The sequence below is a fragment of the Arachis stenosperma genome, chromosome 8, assembly GCF_014773155.1.
Source record: "Arachis stenosperma cultivar V10309 chromosome 8, arast.V10309.gnm1.PFL2, whole genome shotgun sequence".
NCBI classification, from domain to species: Eukaryota; Viridiplantae; Streptophyta; class Magnoliopsida; order Fabales; family Fabaceae; genus Arachis; species Arachis stenosperma.
In genome coordinates, this window is record NC_080384.1 from 29,485,913 (window position 1) to 29,501,703 (window position 15,791).

The 15,791-nt window shown below is 33.0% G+C and overlaps 2 protein-coding genes across 3 annotated transcripts; one reads left to right on the forward strand and one right to left on the reverse strand.

Annotated features, from left to right (window-relative positions):
- Positions 1-220: 220 nt before the first annotated feature.
- LOC130944840 (uncharacterized) lies at positions 221-5,254 on the forward strand. Of its 2 annotated transcripts, XM_057873392.1 has the most exons (9): positions 221-360; positions 486-560; positions 675-1,555; positions 1,958-2,076; positions 2,449-3,339; positions 3,743-4,061; positions 4,433-4,598; positions 4,693-4,798; positions 4,897-5,254. In XM_057873392.1, the coding sequence occupies exons 3-9, from the start codon at positions 710-712 to the stop codon at positions 5,012-5,014; spliced, it is 2,565 nt and encodes an 854-aa protein (XP_057729375.1). In that variant the 5' UTR covers positions 221-360; positions 486-560; positions 675-709; the 3' UTR covers positions 5,015-5,254. The 2 variants fall into 2 exon arrangements, with proteins under 2 accessions (XP_057729375.1, XP_057729374.1); XM_057873391.1 differs by having other exon boundaries at positions 223-360; positions 486-1,555.
- A 274-nt stretch (positions 5,255-5,528) lies between these two features.
- LOC130944841 (uncharacterized) lies at positions 5,529-6,419 on the reverse strand. The gene has a single exon (XM_057873394.1). The coding sequence runs from the start codon at positions 6,370-6,372 to the stop codon at positions 5,671-5,673; it is 702 nt and encodes a 233-aa protein (XP_057729377.1). The 5' UTR covers positions 6,373-6,419; the 3' UTR covers positions 5,529-5,670.
- Positions 6,420-15,791: the final 9,372 nt, after the last annotated feature.

A 15,791-nucleotide genomic window follows, 5' to 3' on the forward strand; every position in this document is an offset into this window, starting at 1 on the left:
GAAACGACGGCGTTTAAAGCTTGCGTGAAAGGTGAAACTTCACGTTGGATTTAAGATTCGTAAACGTTGCCGTCAATTTGCCGGAATAAGAAAATCGAGATATCGCCACATGTCACACACTCACACAATGATGACTCCTTCGGAAAAACGTTAATGTGACGGCTCCGTTCTCCATCACCGCCGTTGACGTGTCCCCTTTTTCCCTTTCATTCCTTCGTTTCCTAAATCACCGTTTCTTCCCTCTCTCTCTCTCTCTCTCTCTCTCTCTCTCTCTCTGTGAATTTTGTTCATTTCACAGAACAGTTAGGTTTCTTTTGCTTTACTCACAAACCAAAAGCATAACTTCACTTCATTTCACTGGTAAAATCGTTCGTCACTCTCTCTCACACACAAACACATACAGTTCTCAATTCTCGTAATTTTAATGCTGTCTTTTTTTGTTATTTTGCACTTATGCCTTTTAATTTTGTTTACTATTTTGGCAGGCTAAGGTGTAGTTTAGCTGTAACATTAATAATACATTCAGCTGGAAAAATTTGGTCCCCTTCATGTGCCTATTGGTACTCAACTGGCCACTGATTTTCCTTTTTTTTACTCTGCTATGCAAATTTTAATGCACTTGAATATGGTGGTTTGTCATTGAATTGAAGTGAAGAGATCTTTTATTGTATCAGTTGCGTGCATTGTTGGAAAAAACTGAATTAGAGAGATGGCTATTGCTGGTGTGCATAGTGTGGCTGTGATTGACTCTACACTTCTTAGGGAGTCTCATTCTCAGTTATCAGGTAGGCGAGGGGATGGAGGAGGGAGGGGAGGTGCCCGTTCATCTTCCCTCTTGCAAATGTGGCGAGAAATCGAGGATGAACACATGGCGGGTCAAGTTCAGGGGAGGTCTGGGGAGTTGTTAATTAGGCAGAGGAGTGATGGATTGATCTCGGACCTGTCGCAGGAAGATGCCTCTCGGAGAGGAGAAGGTGAAGGGCATATGATAGAAGATGCAATTTCGGGTGAGAATGAATCAGAAACATGGTCACAGTCACAAAGTCAGAATGATTCTCGTGACGATGAACACGAAGGTTTAGGCAATTCTAATTGTGAGAGCTCTTCAGATCTTGGAGAAGTTGAAAGGGAAAGAGTGAGGCAAATTTTCAGGGAATGGATGAATAGTGGTGCTGGGGATCATCGTGCATCAAATGTTCCCAGAGGAAGTGGTGGTTCAAGGAGACAGTGGCTTGGGGAAACTGAGCAGGAGAGGGTGAGTATCATTAGGGAGTGGGTACAGATGAGTAGCCAGCAGAGAGTTGTGTCTTCTAGTGAAAACAGGGAAGACCAATCTTCGGAGATCGGTAACCAAATTGAACGTGTTCGGGATGGATTCGTTGTTAATCAGCATGAGGGCCAATCTGAGCATACACGGAGGGGAATCCGTAGATTGCGTGGCCGGCAGGTTCTGCTTGATATGCTCAAGAAGGCTGAGGTGGAAAGGCAAAGAGAAGTTCAGGAGTTGTTTGAACACCGGGCAGTATCCCGTTTCCCCCACCGCAATCGCATTCAGGTTGTCTCCCAAATGTTCTGTATCTTTTCTTTTCTCTTTCTTTTTTTTTAATATATATTTTTTATATTTACAGTATTTGTAGAATATGTGAATGAAGTGTGTGCATTGAATATTTGTTCTCGTGTGTGATTGGTAAAATACTTGATCTAGTTCCACCTTGAGCAAAAACACTCTTTCTTTTATGCATTATTTCTGGGGGAAGATGAAGTGAAATGGTTTAGTTGCAGAGATAGTCTATGCCTCTATGGAGTATTGTAGTGTGTATTATAGAACAGAAAATCTCGTAGAAATAATTTAGAAATTTTGGATTGAAGAACTAGAAGAATAATTGAAAGTCTAGGATGTGATTTGTATCTGAGCTTTGCTCTTGCAATTTATGATTGTTTCTCAAATTGTTTTCAGGCATTGCTTAGAGGCAGGTTCTTGAGAAATGATAGATCAACTGATAATAACAGGTCCACTTCCATTGCGGAAAGTGAATTAGGTTTATTGAGGCAAAAACAGACTGTATCAGGTCTAAGGTATGCAGTTCCTAATACCATTAAGTTGAGAAGAAACTTCAAATTCTATTTCATGTAAATGCTTGTGTATTTCTTTCTTTCTCTCACTACTTGCTTAGTCGTGACTTCTTTTGCTTTCCCATTGTTATTTTTACAAATTGATGATTGATGAGTGATGACAACTGGTGCTAGAGAATCATTTAAAAGTTATGTCATATTATAAAGTCTCCCCTCTTTTCTTTACCTGGTGGCTAAAATTCTTAATAATAACCTTCTCACCTTATTCTTCCTAAAACCAAAAGGAAATGTAACTGTTCTTTGTTGTTATTGGCCCATTTTTCATATATTACGTATATGCTTTGTGTTAATGACATTAACTTATCTTCTGAACAGGGAAGGATTCTTTTCCAGAAAGGACAATTCTGGTTGCAGTCAAGCAACAAGCAACCTTTCTGATGCCTCATCTGACACTGATGGTGATGTTAACGCAATTGAACATGCTGGAGCCAGCAGTTCACAAACTGTCCCATCTGTACATGCTAAAAAGTCGGAGTCTAATAACGGTGGAAGTGATGAAATTGGCATATCTGGCAGGGAAAACTGTTTTCAACAATCTACTTGTGAGAATCTAGACTGTCAAGATTCTGGTGCTTATGCTAATGAAATTGATCAGGCATTGGCCTCAAGTGTTGAGGTTGAAGGCAGCGATAGCATTGGACAAAATGTTGTTATGGATACTGAAGATGCTTCTAGTGGCCTCACCCAACAAAGGTTGCAAATTGAAGGTACAAATCCTAGCAATATGCAGGTAAATGAGGTACATATTGAGCAATCTGAGCTGGGTGGTATAACTGATAATGAAAGCTACTTATCACATCACAGCAATAGTATAGAGGGCAATATTGCTGCTGATGTGGATTGGGATGTTTCTGTTGCTCCAGAAGTAGAGCAACCAGAAGAGGCTATTTCTGAAAATGAAGGAAGTGACTGGCATCAAACTAGCATTGAATGGAGTAGCACTGAGGATGGTGTTGACAATAATCAACTCGGTGGCTCATCAAATGAACTACCTCAAAACACATTCGGAAATGAAGATGGAGAAAATTCTCGCCTACAAGAAGGGCCTGAAGTGTGGCAGGAGGACAGCGGCTTTCAAGAGGCTGTAGAAATTTGGTTGGGAGGACCTTCTGATCATGAAGCAGCTCCAGTTGGTAGAATTCATGGATTTTATTTTCCCGAAGATGACAATGTGTACAGCGTCGAACTCAGGGAACTGCTAAGTAGGTACGTAGAAATGAGTTTCAGCCTGTATTGTAAGGGTATGGATAAGTGTCTGGATACAAAATGATGCAAATATGATAGTTATATTAAACCTTAAGATTAAGATACGGGAATATATAATATCAAGTATAATATACAAATACACACAATTGAATATCGTCATGGTTAATAAGGGTAACAAATCTACTGTTTTTAATTGAAGTAGGCAAGATTGCAAAACGAATATATGATTAGAGAAAAATAATGAGAATAGGTATTTGCTAAAAATATAAATGCTGAAGTATTACAGGAATAATAATCATACGGGATGATTATGATAATTTGATGTATTCGAGTATCTTGGGTTTTAGCGCTGTTTAAAATTGAAATACGTGATTCTCAACGAAGTTTTCTTTTCTGTTTGCAGGAGAAGTGTCTCAAACCTCCTTCGCAGCAGTTTTCGTGAAAGCCTTGATCAGTTGATACAATCATACGTTGAAAGGCAGAGTCATGCTAACGTTGAGTGGGAGCTGCAAGAAACAACCACCCCTTTCTCTCCCTCGGCAGCACAGGAGCTTGAGCAACAGAACAGGGATCCGATTGTTGGTACTCAGGATGCTGTTAATAGCTCACTTGGTCGTCAACCCTTGCCGCCGCCACCTCCGCCACCGCCGATATGGGATCACCGCCGCTCACGTCATGACAGATGGTCACCTCATGATATAAATAATCAACGCCTAGGAATGGTACGTTAATTTGTAGGACTGACAGCTTTTCCTTTAGCCTCCATAATCTTTGAGACTAAGTTGTCCACCCTTTCCATCTTATTATTGTGTTATTATCATATGTAAATCTGTCTCACCAAGTAAGATTAACTACATATATTAGATAACGTTATATTCCATGTGAAAATTTTGGTATATCTAGATCAATGCATCTTGATACACATTTTATCTGGCACATCAATTTTATCTGTTAAACCTTTTGAATAGAGTAAAAATAACACGGAGGGAGTAATATTCGATCATGAAATCGTATTTAGATTTTAATGAATCATTAAAATGTCATATATTTGTGTTATTATGGGAGTAATCTTTTCTGGTTCGAAATTTGCCAGGAATGGGATGTCATTAATGACTTGAGAGTTGACATGGTTAGGCTACAGCAAAGAATGAACAATATGCAGAGAATGCTGGAGACCTGCATGGATATGCAGCTTGAGTTGCAACGCTCAATAAGACAAGAGGTTTCTGCGGCCCTAAATCGCTCAACTGGTTCATCAGGTATACATTTTTTCAATCCCACATTTTGTCTTTCTACCTGTATCATTCATTAATTCATTAGCTCTAAGACCAAGTTGGATTGATTTAATCACAGGAACACGTGACCATGATTCACCAGATGATAAATCCAAATGGGAATGCGTGAGGAAAGGGGTTTGCTGCATTTGCTGCGAAAACAATATTGATTCTCTCTTGTACAGGTAAACTATTCAGTATCATTTTGATACATCAGCAGCCAATTTTGCTCTCGAGTTTAATCTCTTAACAAGCATTTTGTTTTTTGGTTTTTTCCTTGCAGATGTGGGCACATGTGCACATGTTCTAACTGTGCTAATGATTTGCACCGAAGTGGAAGGAAGTGTCCAATGTGTCAAGCACCAGTTGTTGAAGTAATTCGTGCTTATTCCATACTATAGTTTAGACATTAAAAAGGGGTTACATATAGCCAAAATTACAGAATCTGCACAAGTTTTTATTTCCTGGAGATTTCCAGGTACCTTATTTTTAAGTTGATGTCCTTCTCCGTCCTTTTGCTTCTTGATGTGATTACCTGTATTTATGTCAACTTGTTAAGTGCAACAATGGAACAGTTGATGGCAATTTTTTGAGGGCCATGTTTCTGAAATAAATAAAGTAAATATCGGTTTTGATTTTGAGTGATTGGATTTCCTTCACTTGTTTTCAAATTTTATAATACTTATGATGTAAAGTTGCATTTTCCGTTGGTAGTGTGTAGAGCGTGGAGCTTTCATAATGAGCAGAGTTACTATTTTTTTTTTTTTTAGTGTTCACAATTAGTAATTTTTTTACAATAGTAGTCGTGTTGTTAGTTAAACCTTTGTTACTAAATGCTTGAAAAAGGAACTTTAAAATGTAGTACACTCTCATGATAGTAAGCAGTTAGATTTTTACAATCTTAAAGCGGTGACACAGTTTCCAACACAAAAGGAAAGCATATTGTTCACATCTACTCCTAAAACATGCAAAAACAAAAGAAAATAGACACAGTACACATACACTTGACTATACAACAAGTTCACACAGAGAAGAAAGCTTCAACTTATGGCCTATATCAGGCATCATGGGATATATAGTTGGTGACAGCTTTGGCCCCTTCAGCAATGGCATGTTTTCCAAGCTCCCCAGGCAGAACCAGCTTCACTGCCCCTTGAATCTCCCTTGATGACAATGTCATGTGCCCTGTGTATGTTTTTAGCTTGGAAGCCTCATCAGCTAGCCTTTCAAACATGTCACCCATCAAGTTATTCAGAACAGTCATGGCCTGTGAAGAAATTCCCATGTCAGGGTGTACCTGCTTCAACACCATGTACACATATCTCTTATATCCTTCTCCACTTGATCTCTTTCTTCTCTTCTTCTTCCCTTTACCATCATTCCTTTCATGGGTCTTAGCTTTCTTTTCATCATCCTCTTTAGATGATGGCTCTTTGGGTTCTTCTTTTTGAGAAACAGCTGTGGCAGTAGTGTCAATATTTTGTTCTTCTGTTTCAGCATTATGTTCTTGTTCTCCTTGGTCATCTTGTTGAGTAGTGACAGTGGTGGTGCTTGCATCTTTGGGTTGAGGAGCCACTTCTTGAACTGGAATAATCCTCACATTTTCTTCTCCTACAACCTCGTCACTTGTCTGAATATCTTTGTTGTTCCCTCTTCTTGTTCGTTTGCTGCTGCTGCCCACAATCGAAACTTGAACACTTTCTTGCACAACTTTCCTGGTGGATTTGATCACCACCTTCTGACCACGCTTTGGACCCATTCTTCCCTTCCCTTTCAAGCTTCGTTGCAGATGTTCATAGATAAACTATGAAGGTTAATGGAGTATGTATTTTTTCATTTTTTGTTTTATCTTATATAACCAGCCAAACCTAAGATGGGTTTACTAAAAGTTGACGTGTGGGTGGCCACGTGTCAAGTGGTCATGAAGCATGTAGAGACGTGGGGTTAAAAAGTTAATGGTAAGTTCTGGAGTGTGATTGGAGGATGTGCCACTGTTTATGGCCTCGTTGAAAGGTTTAGTGCTTCATTTTTCAGTTACTTTTTGTTTTGTTTTTGGTCTTATCCCAAATTTATAAACTAGCATTGTACAGTGTATACTGTACACTGTGTGAGTTGTGTTACAGCAAAGTGTATTTACTGTAGTATTTATCCTTGTGTAGAATTATCTGGAAGTCTTGAAGCAAGTAGCATGTTCATCCATCAATTTAGTTCAAACTTCAAACCAAAGCTGAAAACTACATGTGGGACATTTTCATTTGTTAATTTAATTTAACATTCTTTTTTGTAATTTAAAAATAGGTTATATCAACACGTGCTAGCCTGGTAAGATTAGAACAATTTGTAGATATGGTAAGATTACAGCAATTTGTAGATTTAGCTTCAAAATAACGAGTGTAGAGATTGTACTCTTATTTCTGCTTTTATGTTTTATAATTTTTTTTCCATATGAATAAGTACTTACTTAAAAAACACATCAATAACACAATCTATCTAAACCAACAAAATTGTCTATATTCAAATCATTAGTAAATTATTGATCAAATATAAATTGTTCATCTGAATATAGTGTTTTTTTTTTAGAAAAAAAAAACTGTATTGAAAACAAATCTACGAGACTACTAGATTATCAAATTTTTTTTCCAGACAAAAGAAACGCTAGATTTTTTTTTATTTCATTAATAAAGCCAAACACAAAATCAGAATTAAAACTCAAAATTAATTAGATTTGACAACAAATAAAACAGCAACCAAATTAATAATTATAAGTAGATATTGCATCAACTCTGTCTAATGTCTTGAGTATTGAGCAGTGCCACTATTTGACATCGTTCAGGTGTAATTTCAATAAGTTTCATCCAGTGTAACAATCAATCTTATAAAAAACATGCCCCAAAGAATCTTACCAAAAAAAAGTAAACATAGAAATTAAAATGGATAAATATTTTATTATTTAATTAATTTCACATTAAATAACTTATATTTCATATTAAATGTGTTATTAACTTATATTTTTAAATAAAAAAATTTTTTTGGAGGTAACTAATTCAAGTAAATCATTCAATTAGGTATTTAATGCATTAGTTATAATACATTTTTTCCTTTTTTTTTTTGCGTCATAACTCCAAATGAGTCATAGCTGAATAGGCAGATCCTATTTATTTGGATTTTATTTATTTAAATTATAGATATGTTGTATATATATGAAGAAGTAAAATATATGAGTATAGCTGTTAATTAAAAAATAAGATTTAATTTCTAACAATTATTATAAAATAGACCCTTTTTTCATCTCTATTACATATATAGTTAAATTGTCCTACAAACCAATAAATTCAATTGGATGATAATATGTGTTAAAAGTTTAGTTATTAGTGTATTATAACAATTAAAAAAATCAATTACTTCGTAAACTATGAAAAACATAAATACATAATAATAACAATAATATTTCTTTTAGATATATCTGTGTTTTAGAAATTGAGATAAAATCTTTTATCAAAACATTTTTTTCCTGCCACGAATCATCATGATACTCGTGAGGAATTGTCTTAATCATAGAGAAAAGATTGATACTATGATCATTATTTTGTGATTTGAGCTTTATCTGGTTTTGTTACAAAATTCAAGAATAAGTTTTGCTCGTTACTTATTCATTAAGTTACAAATTATATATACTTTGTTTTAATTTCTCATGCAACAAAAGAAGGACAATAAACATAAAAATAAACGATAAAGATTTGGCATTTTATGAATATCTAAAATACGTATCACAAATTAATTAAATTTAACAATAAATAAAATAGCAGCCAAATTATACTTAGATATCACATTAATTTTGTCTAATGTCTGAGTATTGAGTACTATTTCACTATAAAAAATGCGTTGAATATCGTCGGATTTAAGGACGGACGTTACTGACAAATTTAATAACGGATTTTTTGACAATTACGAGTGAAAATTCGTCACTTGAATCTCGGATTTAAAATTCCGTCGCTAAATTCGATGGTAAATAAAGACACAAAAATTAATTTTATTAGCGCCGAATTTACCGTTGAATTTTCTGTCGAAAAATTCTAACAGTAACAGGATTTAATGAAGCACGTCGTTTAGGCAACGATGAACACCTTACTGTCGATTTTTTGCCGATAAATTCGACGGTAAAATTTAGGAAAAAATTCAAACGCGTAACTCTTCTCCCTCACTTCTGCAAACTCTCTCTCTCTTTCTCTCTCTCTCTCTCTCTCTTGTCCCTTCTTCTCTCTCATCTCTCTCCATCTGGTCTATTGAAGAAGGTGCTCTACCACCACTTGGAGTTGCCGTCGCCATCACTGATAAGTCACATTGTCGTCATAGATCAGCACATTGTCGTCACTGCTGCTGGAGTCTTCGTAGAAAGCCTCCGCCGTGCTGCTGTTGATGTCCTTTGCCATTGATTGGAGGTCGTCACCTTGTCACCATCACTGCGGTTGAGGTCCACCGCGCCAAGGTAAAGTTGTTGTCCATTTTTCTTTTTGGTTGTTTGTTATGTTACTAAATCTTAACTCCACCACTGCAGGTTTCACTATTGTCTCCTATCAGCACCACACTTCCACCATTATGCAGCCACCATCAAAGAAAATTTTCTTATAGTTTTTGTATTTTTTTAGATTTTTTTGTTTAGGATTTTTTTAGGTATTTTATTAAATTATTAATTAAATTTTTTAATGAAGTGTGTGATTAGGGTTTGTTATATTAATTTAGTGTAATTAAAAATTAAATAATATTAGGTTAGGTAGGGTATAATTTAGGGTTTGTTTTGAGTTGATGGCGTTTTTTTATTATTGTTAATTTTATTTTATTTTATTTTATTATTGTCTGAGCTAATTATTGTTAATTCTTTAAGTTAATTTTAGCTTATTGATTTTTTAAGTTAATTATTGACTTATTGTTGATTGTTGTTAATTTTCTAAGTTTATTATTGTCTGAGTTAATTATTTTTTGAATTAATTTTGCTGAGTTGATTGTTGTTAATTTTACTAAGTTTGTTGTAATTTACTCATTTGAATATATGAACTTTGATTTGTTTATTTAATTATAATTTGTGTGTTAATTATGTTTATAGTTTGTATATTGATTATGTTTATAGTTTGCAATTGAAGGTGCAGTCTGCTATTCCAGAAAATACTCCTATAGATAGTAGATTCACTACAACAAATAAGAATTTTTGCAACGGTCAAAAATCGTTGCCGTAGATTGAAAAACCGTTCCTAAAACTTTAAGCAACGCTTTGATAACGGTTTTTGACCTGTGGTATATGCGGCCGTTGCCAATTATCAAAGACAACGGTTTTTTACCTAAGGCAACGGTAACAAAAAAACCGTTGCCAAAGTTACTGGCATCGACAACGATTTTAAAAGAAAATTTTAAACAACGGTTTTAAACCGTTACTCGATAAGCAATGGTTTTAAACTGTTCTCTTTCATGATCCAACAGTTTAAAACCATAACTGAATAGGCAACGGTTTTAAACTGTTGTAGTTTTATTATTCACAAAGCCAACAGTTTTAAAGCATTACCGTTGGTGTCATTTTTTGGCAACGGTTTTAATACCATTGCCATTTTATAGTCTTCTAAGACAACGGTTTTTAAGCGTTACCATTAGTGTCGTTTTTGACAACGGTTTTAATTTCAATTTTTTTTAATTATTTAATGTCAATAAATAATCTAAACTATTTGAATAAAGTCACTAAAGAAAAATAATTGAACATTTCCATCAAATATGACTTATAAAAATTGTTGTAAGATCCACAATCACATTATTTGCTAATAAGAATAAAATGTGTACATTTCGTTAAGTTTCTAAAAGAAACAAGACTAATATTCTCACTTGAACATATTCTCAAATAGCTTCTTTATCTTTAATCCCCTTTCAATTTGTGAAAATTAATGGACAAACATCTGAATTTCTTGTCACTATGCCCAATTTGCTCAAGTTGTTTACAGCTTCATCAGTAGGACCAATTCTCTCTCCTTCAACATTTAGAGTAATTTCTTCTCTATCTTCCAATTATCTTGCATGAATCTTCAACCATTGTGTAGGTCCTCATGTTTTCTTCACGGCTGTCTCTATACAAAGAGAATAATTAAAATCACCATAATATATTCAAAGAGACTAAAATATTAATATTTTTAGCATTATATACCATCTCTCTTATCGATTTATATATATTTAATTGAAAAAAATAGCTTCATCCATTTAGCCAGATGAATAAAATTCCATAATTTCACTATTGCTAATGATTTATTCCAGCTGCGTAAAGAGTTATTTATAGAAAAATCATAGCAATTACAACTCAATGACATAGAGAGAGTTATTTATAGCCTAGTGCATCAAGTAAAAGTCACAGACTCTCACAACTGCTATAAGAAAACTAACTATTTAACACTTGAGTCTTGATTTTCTTGTTCGGATTTTGCTATTTAACTTGAGTCTTGATTTTATTGAAAGCCTAGCTCAAATTAATCAATTCAAGTAAATTAATCGTGCTTATTAATGAAAATAACAAAAAGCCATGTCCTCACATACAACTATTTTCATCATCATGCTCACCGAACACTCTTTTTCAACCCCCGCTCTGCCACCCCCACCAATTAATAGATCCAATAAATTATTTATTAAAATATATCCCTATTATACAAAGAAGTCATCATATATAAATCTTTCACAACAGTAAATTTAAAGAGAAATAATGTCATAAAATGTTTTTAAGGAGACCGAAAATTTACCTTTCACAATATTGTCTATGGCCTCAGCCTCAGTTGGATTAATATAATTCTCTTCTATATTATCTCCTTCATTCTCATCCAATTGTTCTTTACCTGTAATGTAACTCAATTGTAGAAGATTTAAATTTTGGATTCATTGTGATTCAGTATGATTTAAAAAAAAGTTCAAATAGTAAAGACTATGATAGAGAATATAAAAAAATAAATAAATACGTTAAAACTTATAATATAAATGCTAGAAGAAGCTATGAAAGTACTAGTTTTTGAAGAAGATAAAAAGTATATACCAAGTTAATTTATGACTATTAAAGCCAAGACTTATTACGTACTCATCTTTTCATATATTCCTGAGTGTGGTATCTATATCCTTCTCGCAGTAAATAATCCAAAAGAAAAAAGATACCGTTTGATTTATCTGCAACACTCATAAAAAACTAAGAGTTAGTTATAGCATTTCCCAAGGCATCTCTTGCATACTGCTACCTCTGATATCAAGGTAACGCAAGCTTATCAAATCACATATGAATCTGGTAGTGTCTGCAATGGTAGTGTCTTCCCTCTTTTCTTCTCTGTTTCTTTGCCCTTCTGGTTTCTCCCCTTCAAGCTCCTTTTTCTCTTGTTTCTTTTCTTTTCTTTAAGTTTATGTATAGTTAATTTGGAAATTAGGTTATAGAGTTAGGGTTAAAAAAAAAATAAAGATAATATGAAGATTTTAATAAAATTATAAAGTAAAATATTTATTCAATGGATATATAATATTTATTCTAAAATTATTTTAATTTTATTTCTTTATATTAATATTTGTTATATATTTATAATAAAAATATATAATATTTATTATAAATTTATTTTAACTTTATTTTTTTAAAATATAATATTTTTTATATATTTATAATAATAATAATATATAATATTTATTATAAATTTATTTTAATTTTATTTTTTTAAATAATATTTATTATTTATTTATAACAATTATTTTTGAGTATTTTATAAATTTAGTATTTATAGAAAAAATAGTTTATATTTATATGATTATCTGAAATTATTTTTATTGGTATTGTTTAATTTATATAATATTTAAATAATATTAAAAAATAGTTGTTTTATAAACAATTGTTGTAATGGTTGTAAAACCGTTCTTTAAAATAGTCAAAGAGAATGGTTTTGTTTTGTTACTATAACGTAATAAAAAAATGAACTTCAACAGCAATATTGTAAAAACCGTTGTTTAAGACCATCTAATAGAACGGTTTTAAAGTGTAGCATTTCGGCAACGGTTTTAATGCGTTTCTTTTGTACAATTCTTTAAACAACAACAAAAAACCGTTGCTTAAACGCAAATCATGGTAACGATTATAAAACCGTTCTTTAAAATAGTCAAAGAGAACGATTTTAATTTATTGCTATAAATTGATGAAAAATTGAATTCAACAGTAACACTTTAAAAAACCGTTGTCAAAACCTATCTAAGAGAACGGTTTTAAGGTGTTACAAAATTTGGCGTTGCTAAAGGTCATATTTGTTGTAGTGATTTATGATGCAAAACCTCCAACTAAATTTGTAAGTTGCTAAAATTATATAAGGTTAAATAGATATATATAAATTTGAGAGTCATACATATGCAAGTTAGTGGATTACTTAGAATCTTAAGTAGATATACCATTTGTATAATTAATTTTTTTTCAATATTTTATTATCTAGAGAATTTTAACTATGCAATTTACTTAGCCACCATGAGGTATCTTGTTTTTCATATCGAATCTTATGTAAGTTCATCTTTTCTGAATTTATAGTATATGTTTATAGTGCTACTTTTTTCATACATGAGTAATTATTATTTTTCTTTTTTATTCTTAAATTTTGATGTGTGAAATTATTTGTGAACTTTTAACGAAAATTATAGACAAATTATTATAGAAAAATATAAAATTTTGAATTTTTTAGTTTAAAAATGATTGAATTTAAACATTTTTAAAATCATATGTTGATTTTTTAAATGATTTTTTCAAAAAAAAAGTTTTAAGATTACCGTCGGATTTATCGATGGATAAATCTGACGGTAACAAACTCTAGAATTTCGCCAATTAAAAGTTAATATCCACTGCTAAATTCGCCCGTAATTAGCGACAGATAAAAAAATCTGCCGATAAACAATTATCAGTGAGGCTTATATCGTCGGATTTATTTCGACAGTAAATATATTACCGGCGATTTTTTTTATAAATTTGCCAGTAAATGTGATAGTTTCCGACGAATTTCTTGTAGTGTTTGAATAAACTAATTCTATTTACTTAGATTTTATTTATTTAAAATTATAGATATTATATATAAATATATAAGCAAAGCTGTTAATCAAAAAATGAAGATTTAATTTTTTAATAATTATTATAAAATAGTTTTAATGGTTAAGTATTAACACATAATTGTTCTAAATCAACTACTTTTTCATTTTTATTACATAGTTAAACAGTCTTACATACTAAATAATGAATTCAAATGGATAATAATATGTGTTCAAACTTTTATTATTAGTGTTTTAAAACAATTTTAAAAAAATTTATTACTTGGTAAATTATAAAAATATAATAACAATATTTACTCACATATATATATATATATCTGCCTTCAAGATTAAGATAAATTCATTTATCAAAACTTGCTTCTGTCAAAACGTTCTTTTTCTGTCGCGAATCATGATACTCCGTACTCGTGAGAGATTGTCTTAGTCATAGAAGAAGCGACAATACTTTGATCATTATTATGTGATTGAACTTTATTTAATTTTGTTACAGAATTCAAGTATTAAGTTTATCTCGACCTTATTCTTTACATTACACAATATATATTTTTTAATTTTTGATGTTCTTTTCTCATTCTATCACTTCCACCAAACCAGACCTTAGTTAAACATGAACATCATCTTTTAATATATTGAACATTGATAGAGTGCAAGGAGTCTTACAAGATTATTTGACAATTTTTAATAAGATTAATGCATGTAAATAATAAAGAATAAGTACTGTTTTAGTTCTTAAAATTTAGGGTTAAAATCAAATTCGTCTCTAATTGTATTTTGGATTTAAAATTGTCCACAACATTTCATTTGATATTAAAATCGTCCTTTCAACTTTTTTCAGATAAAAATACCCTTACCTAACCCCATAGTTCTGTTGGTTTTTTTCTCTCCTTTGTGAGGCCCAAGCCCAACATTTTGGGAGTGTATTCTTGCACTCTAGTGTCACAACCCTAATTCAGATTTTTGAGGTCTTTTGAGAGGTAGAGAGTATAGCCACCAAGTGAGAGAGAAGAGGAAAAAACAGAATTTCCGTTTTTGCCCAAAGCAGTAAATTTCAAATGGTAGTTTCTCCGTTGTTCACCGTTGGATTGGCTTGAAATTTAAACTGCGTGTTTCTATCATCTTGTTCTTCATTCTGGTCGATGGAGATGTTGATTGGAGATTTTCAGTGAGAGAAATTGGCTTCGCAAGAGAGAAATTAGGTTTCTCGTTTTTACACAGAGCAGCAATCTTGTAATGGCAGTTTCTCATTATTTCACCGTTGGATTGACATGAATTTGAACTGTAGATTCTTCACATCTTGTTCTTCATTCTAGACGGTGGAGATTTTAATTGGTGGTCTGAAGAGGGAGAAATTGGCTTCGACAGCAGCTCTGTTTTTGGGGTATATTTCATCTTCTTGCATCTCATTTGAAAGCTTTAGTGATTTGATGTTTTGGCTGGTTATATGCACGTTTTTGTGCTTTATTTGAGACTCTCTTGTACCTCATTTGATTATAGTGGAGTTATTTCATTGGTTTGGACGACCCATGATTTTTACCTCTCACATTGAGGGAGTTTTCCACGTTAAAATCTTGGTGTGTTCTTGTTATTACTTTACTTGCTATATTTGCTTGTTATAGTTGCTGCCATATTGTGTTGTGAGTGCTTCCATATTGTTCTTGTGTTGGACATTTGTGTCGTTTCCGCTGCTAGGCTCTTTCATACTGGTATCAGAGCCGATGGTTAATCGGTCTGGTGGTTTTAAGGGGTATTCAAGGTGAAGCATCGAAAATCTTCCCGGCAAAGGTGGTTCGGGCAGCGTGTCCTGCGGTGTTTTGCGGCGGTGTGATGAACGAATACTCATGGTGGTGGAGGAGGTAGAGGGGAGTTGATGCTTGATGTGGAGGCTCACACTTGAGGGGGAGATTGTTAGTGTTGCAAGTATGAGGAGTGTTGAAGTTAGTCTCACATCAAAGAAAGCAAGGAAGAGTGAGGAGTTTATAAGATGAGAGACCCATTTACTTGACACCTTAAGGTTTCGAGTTGGATGTGGTGTCTTCTCATCTTATGTTCTCTCACTTGATTCCTCTCCGAAATCTCCCCGGTTGTTGAGAGCTCTCCACGGTTGGCTCA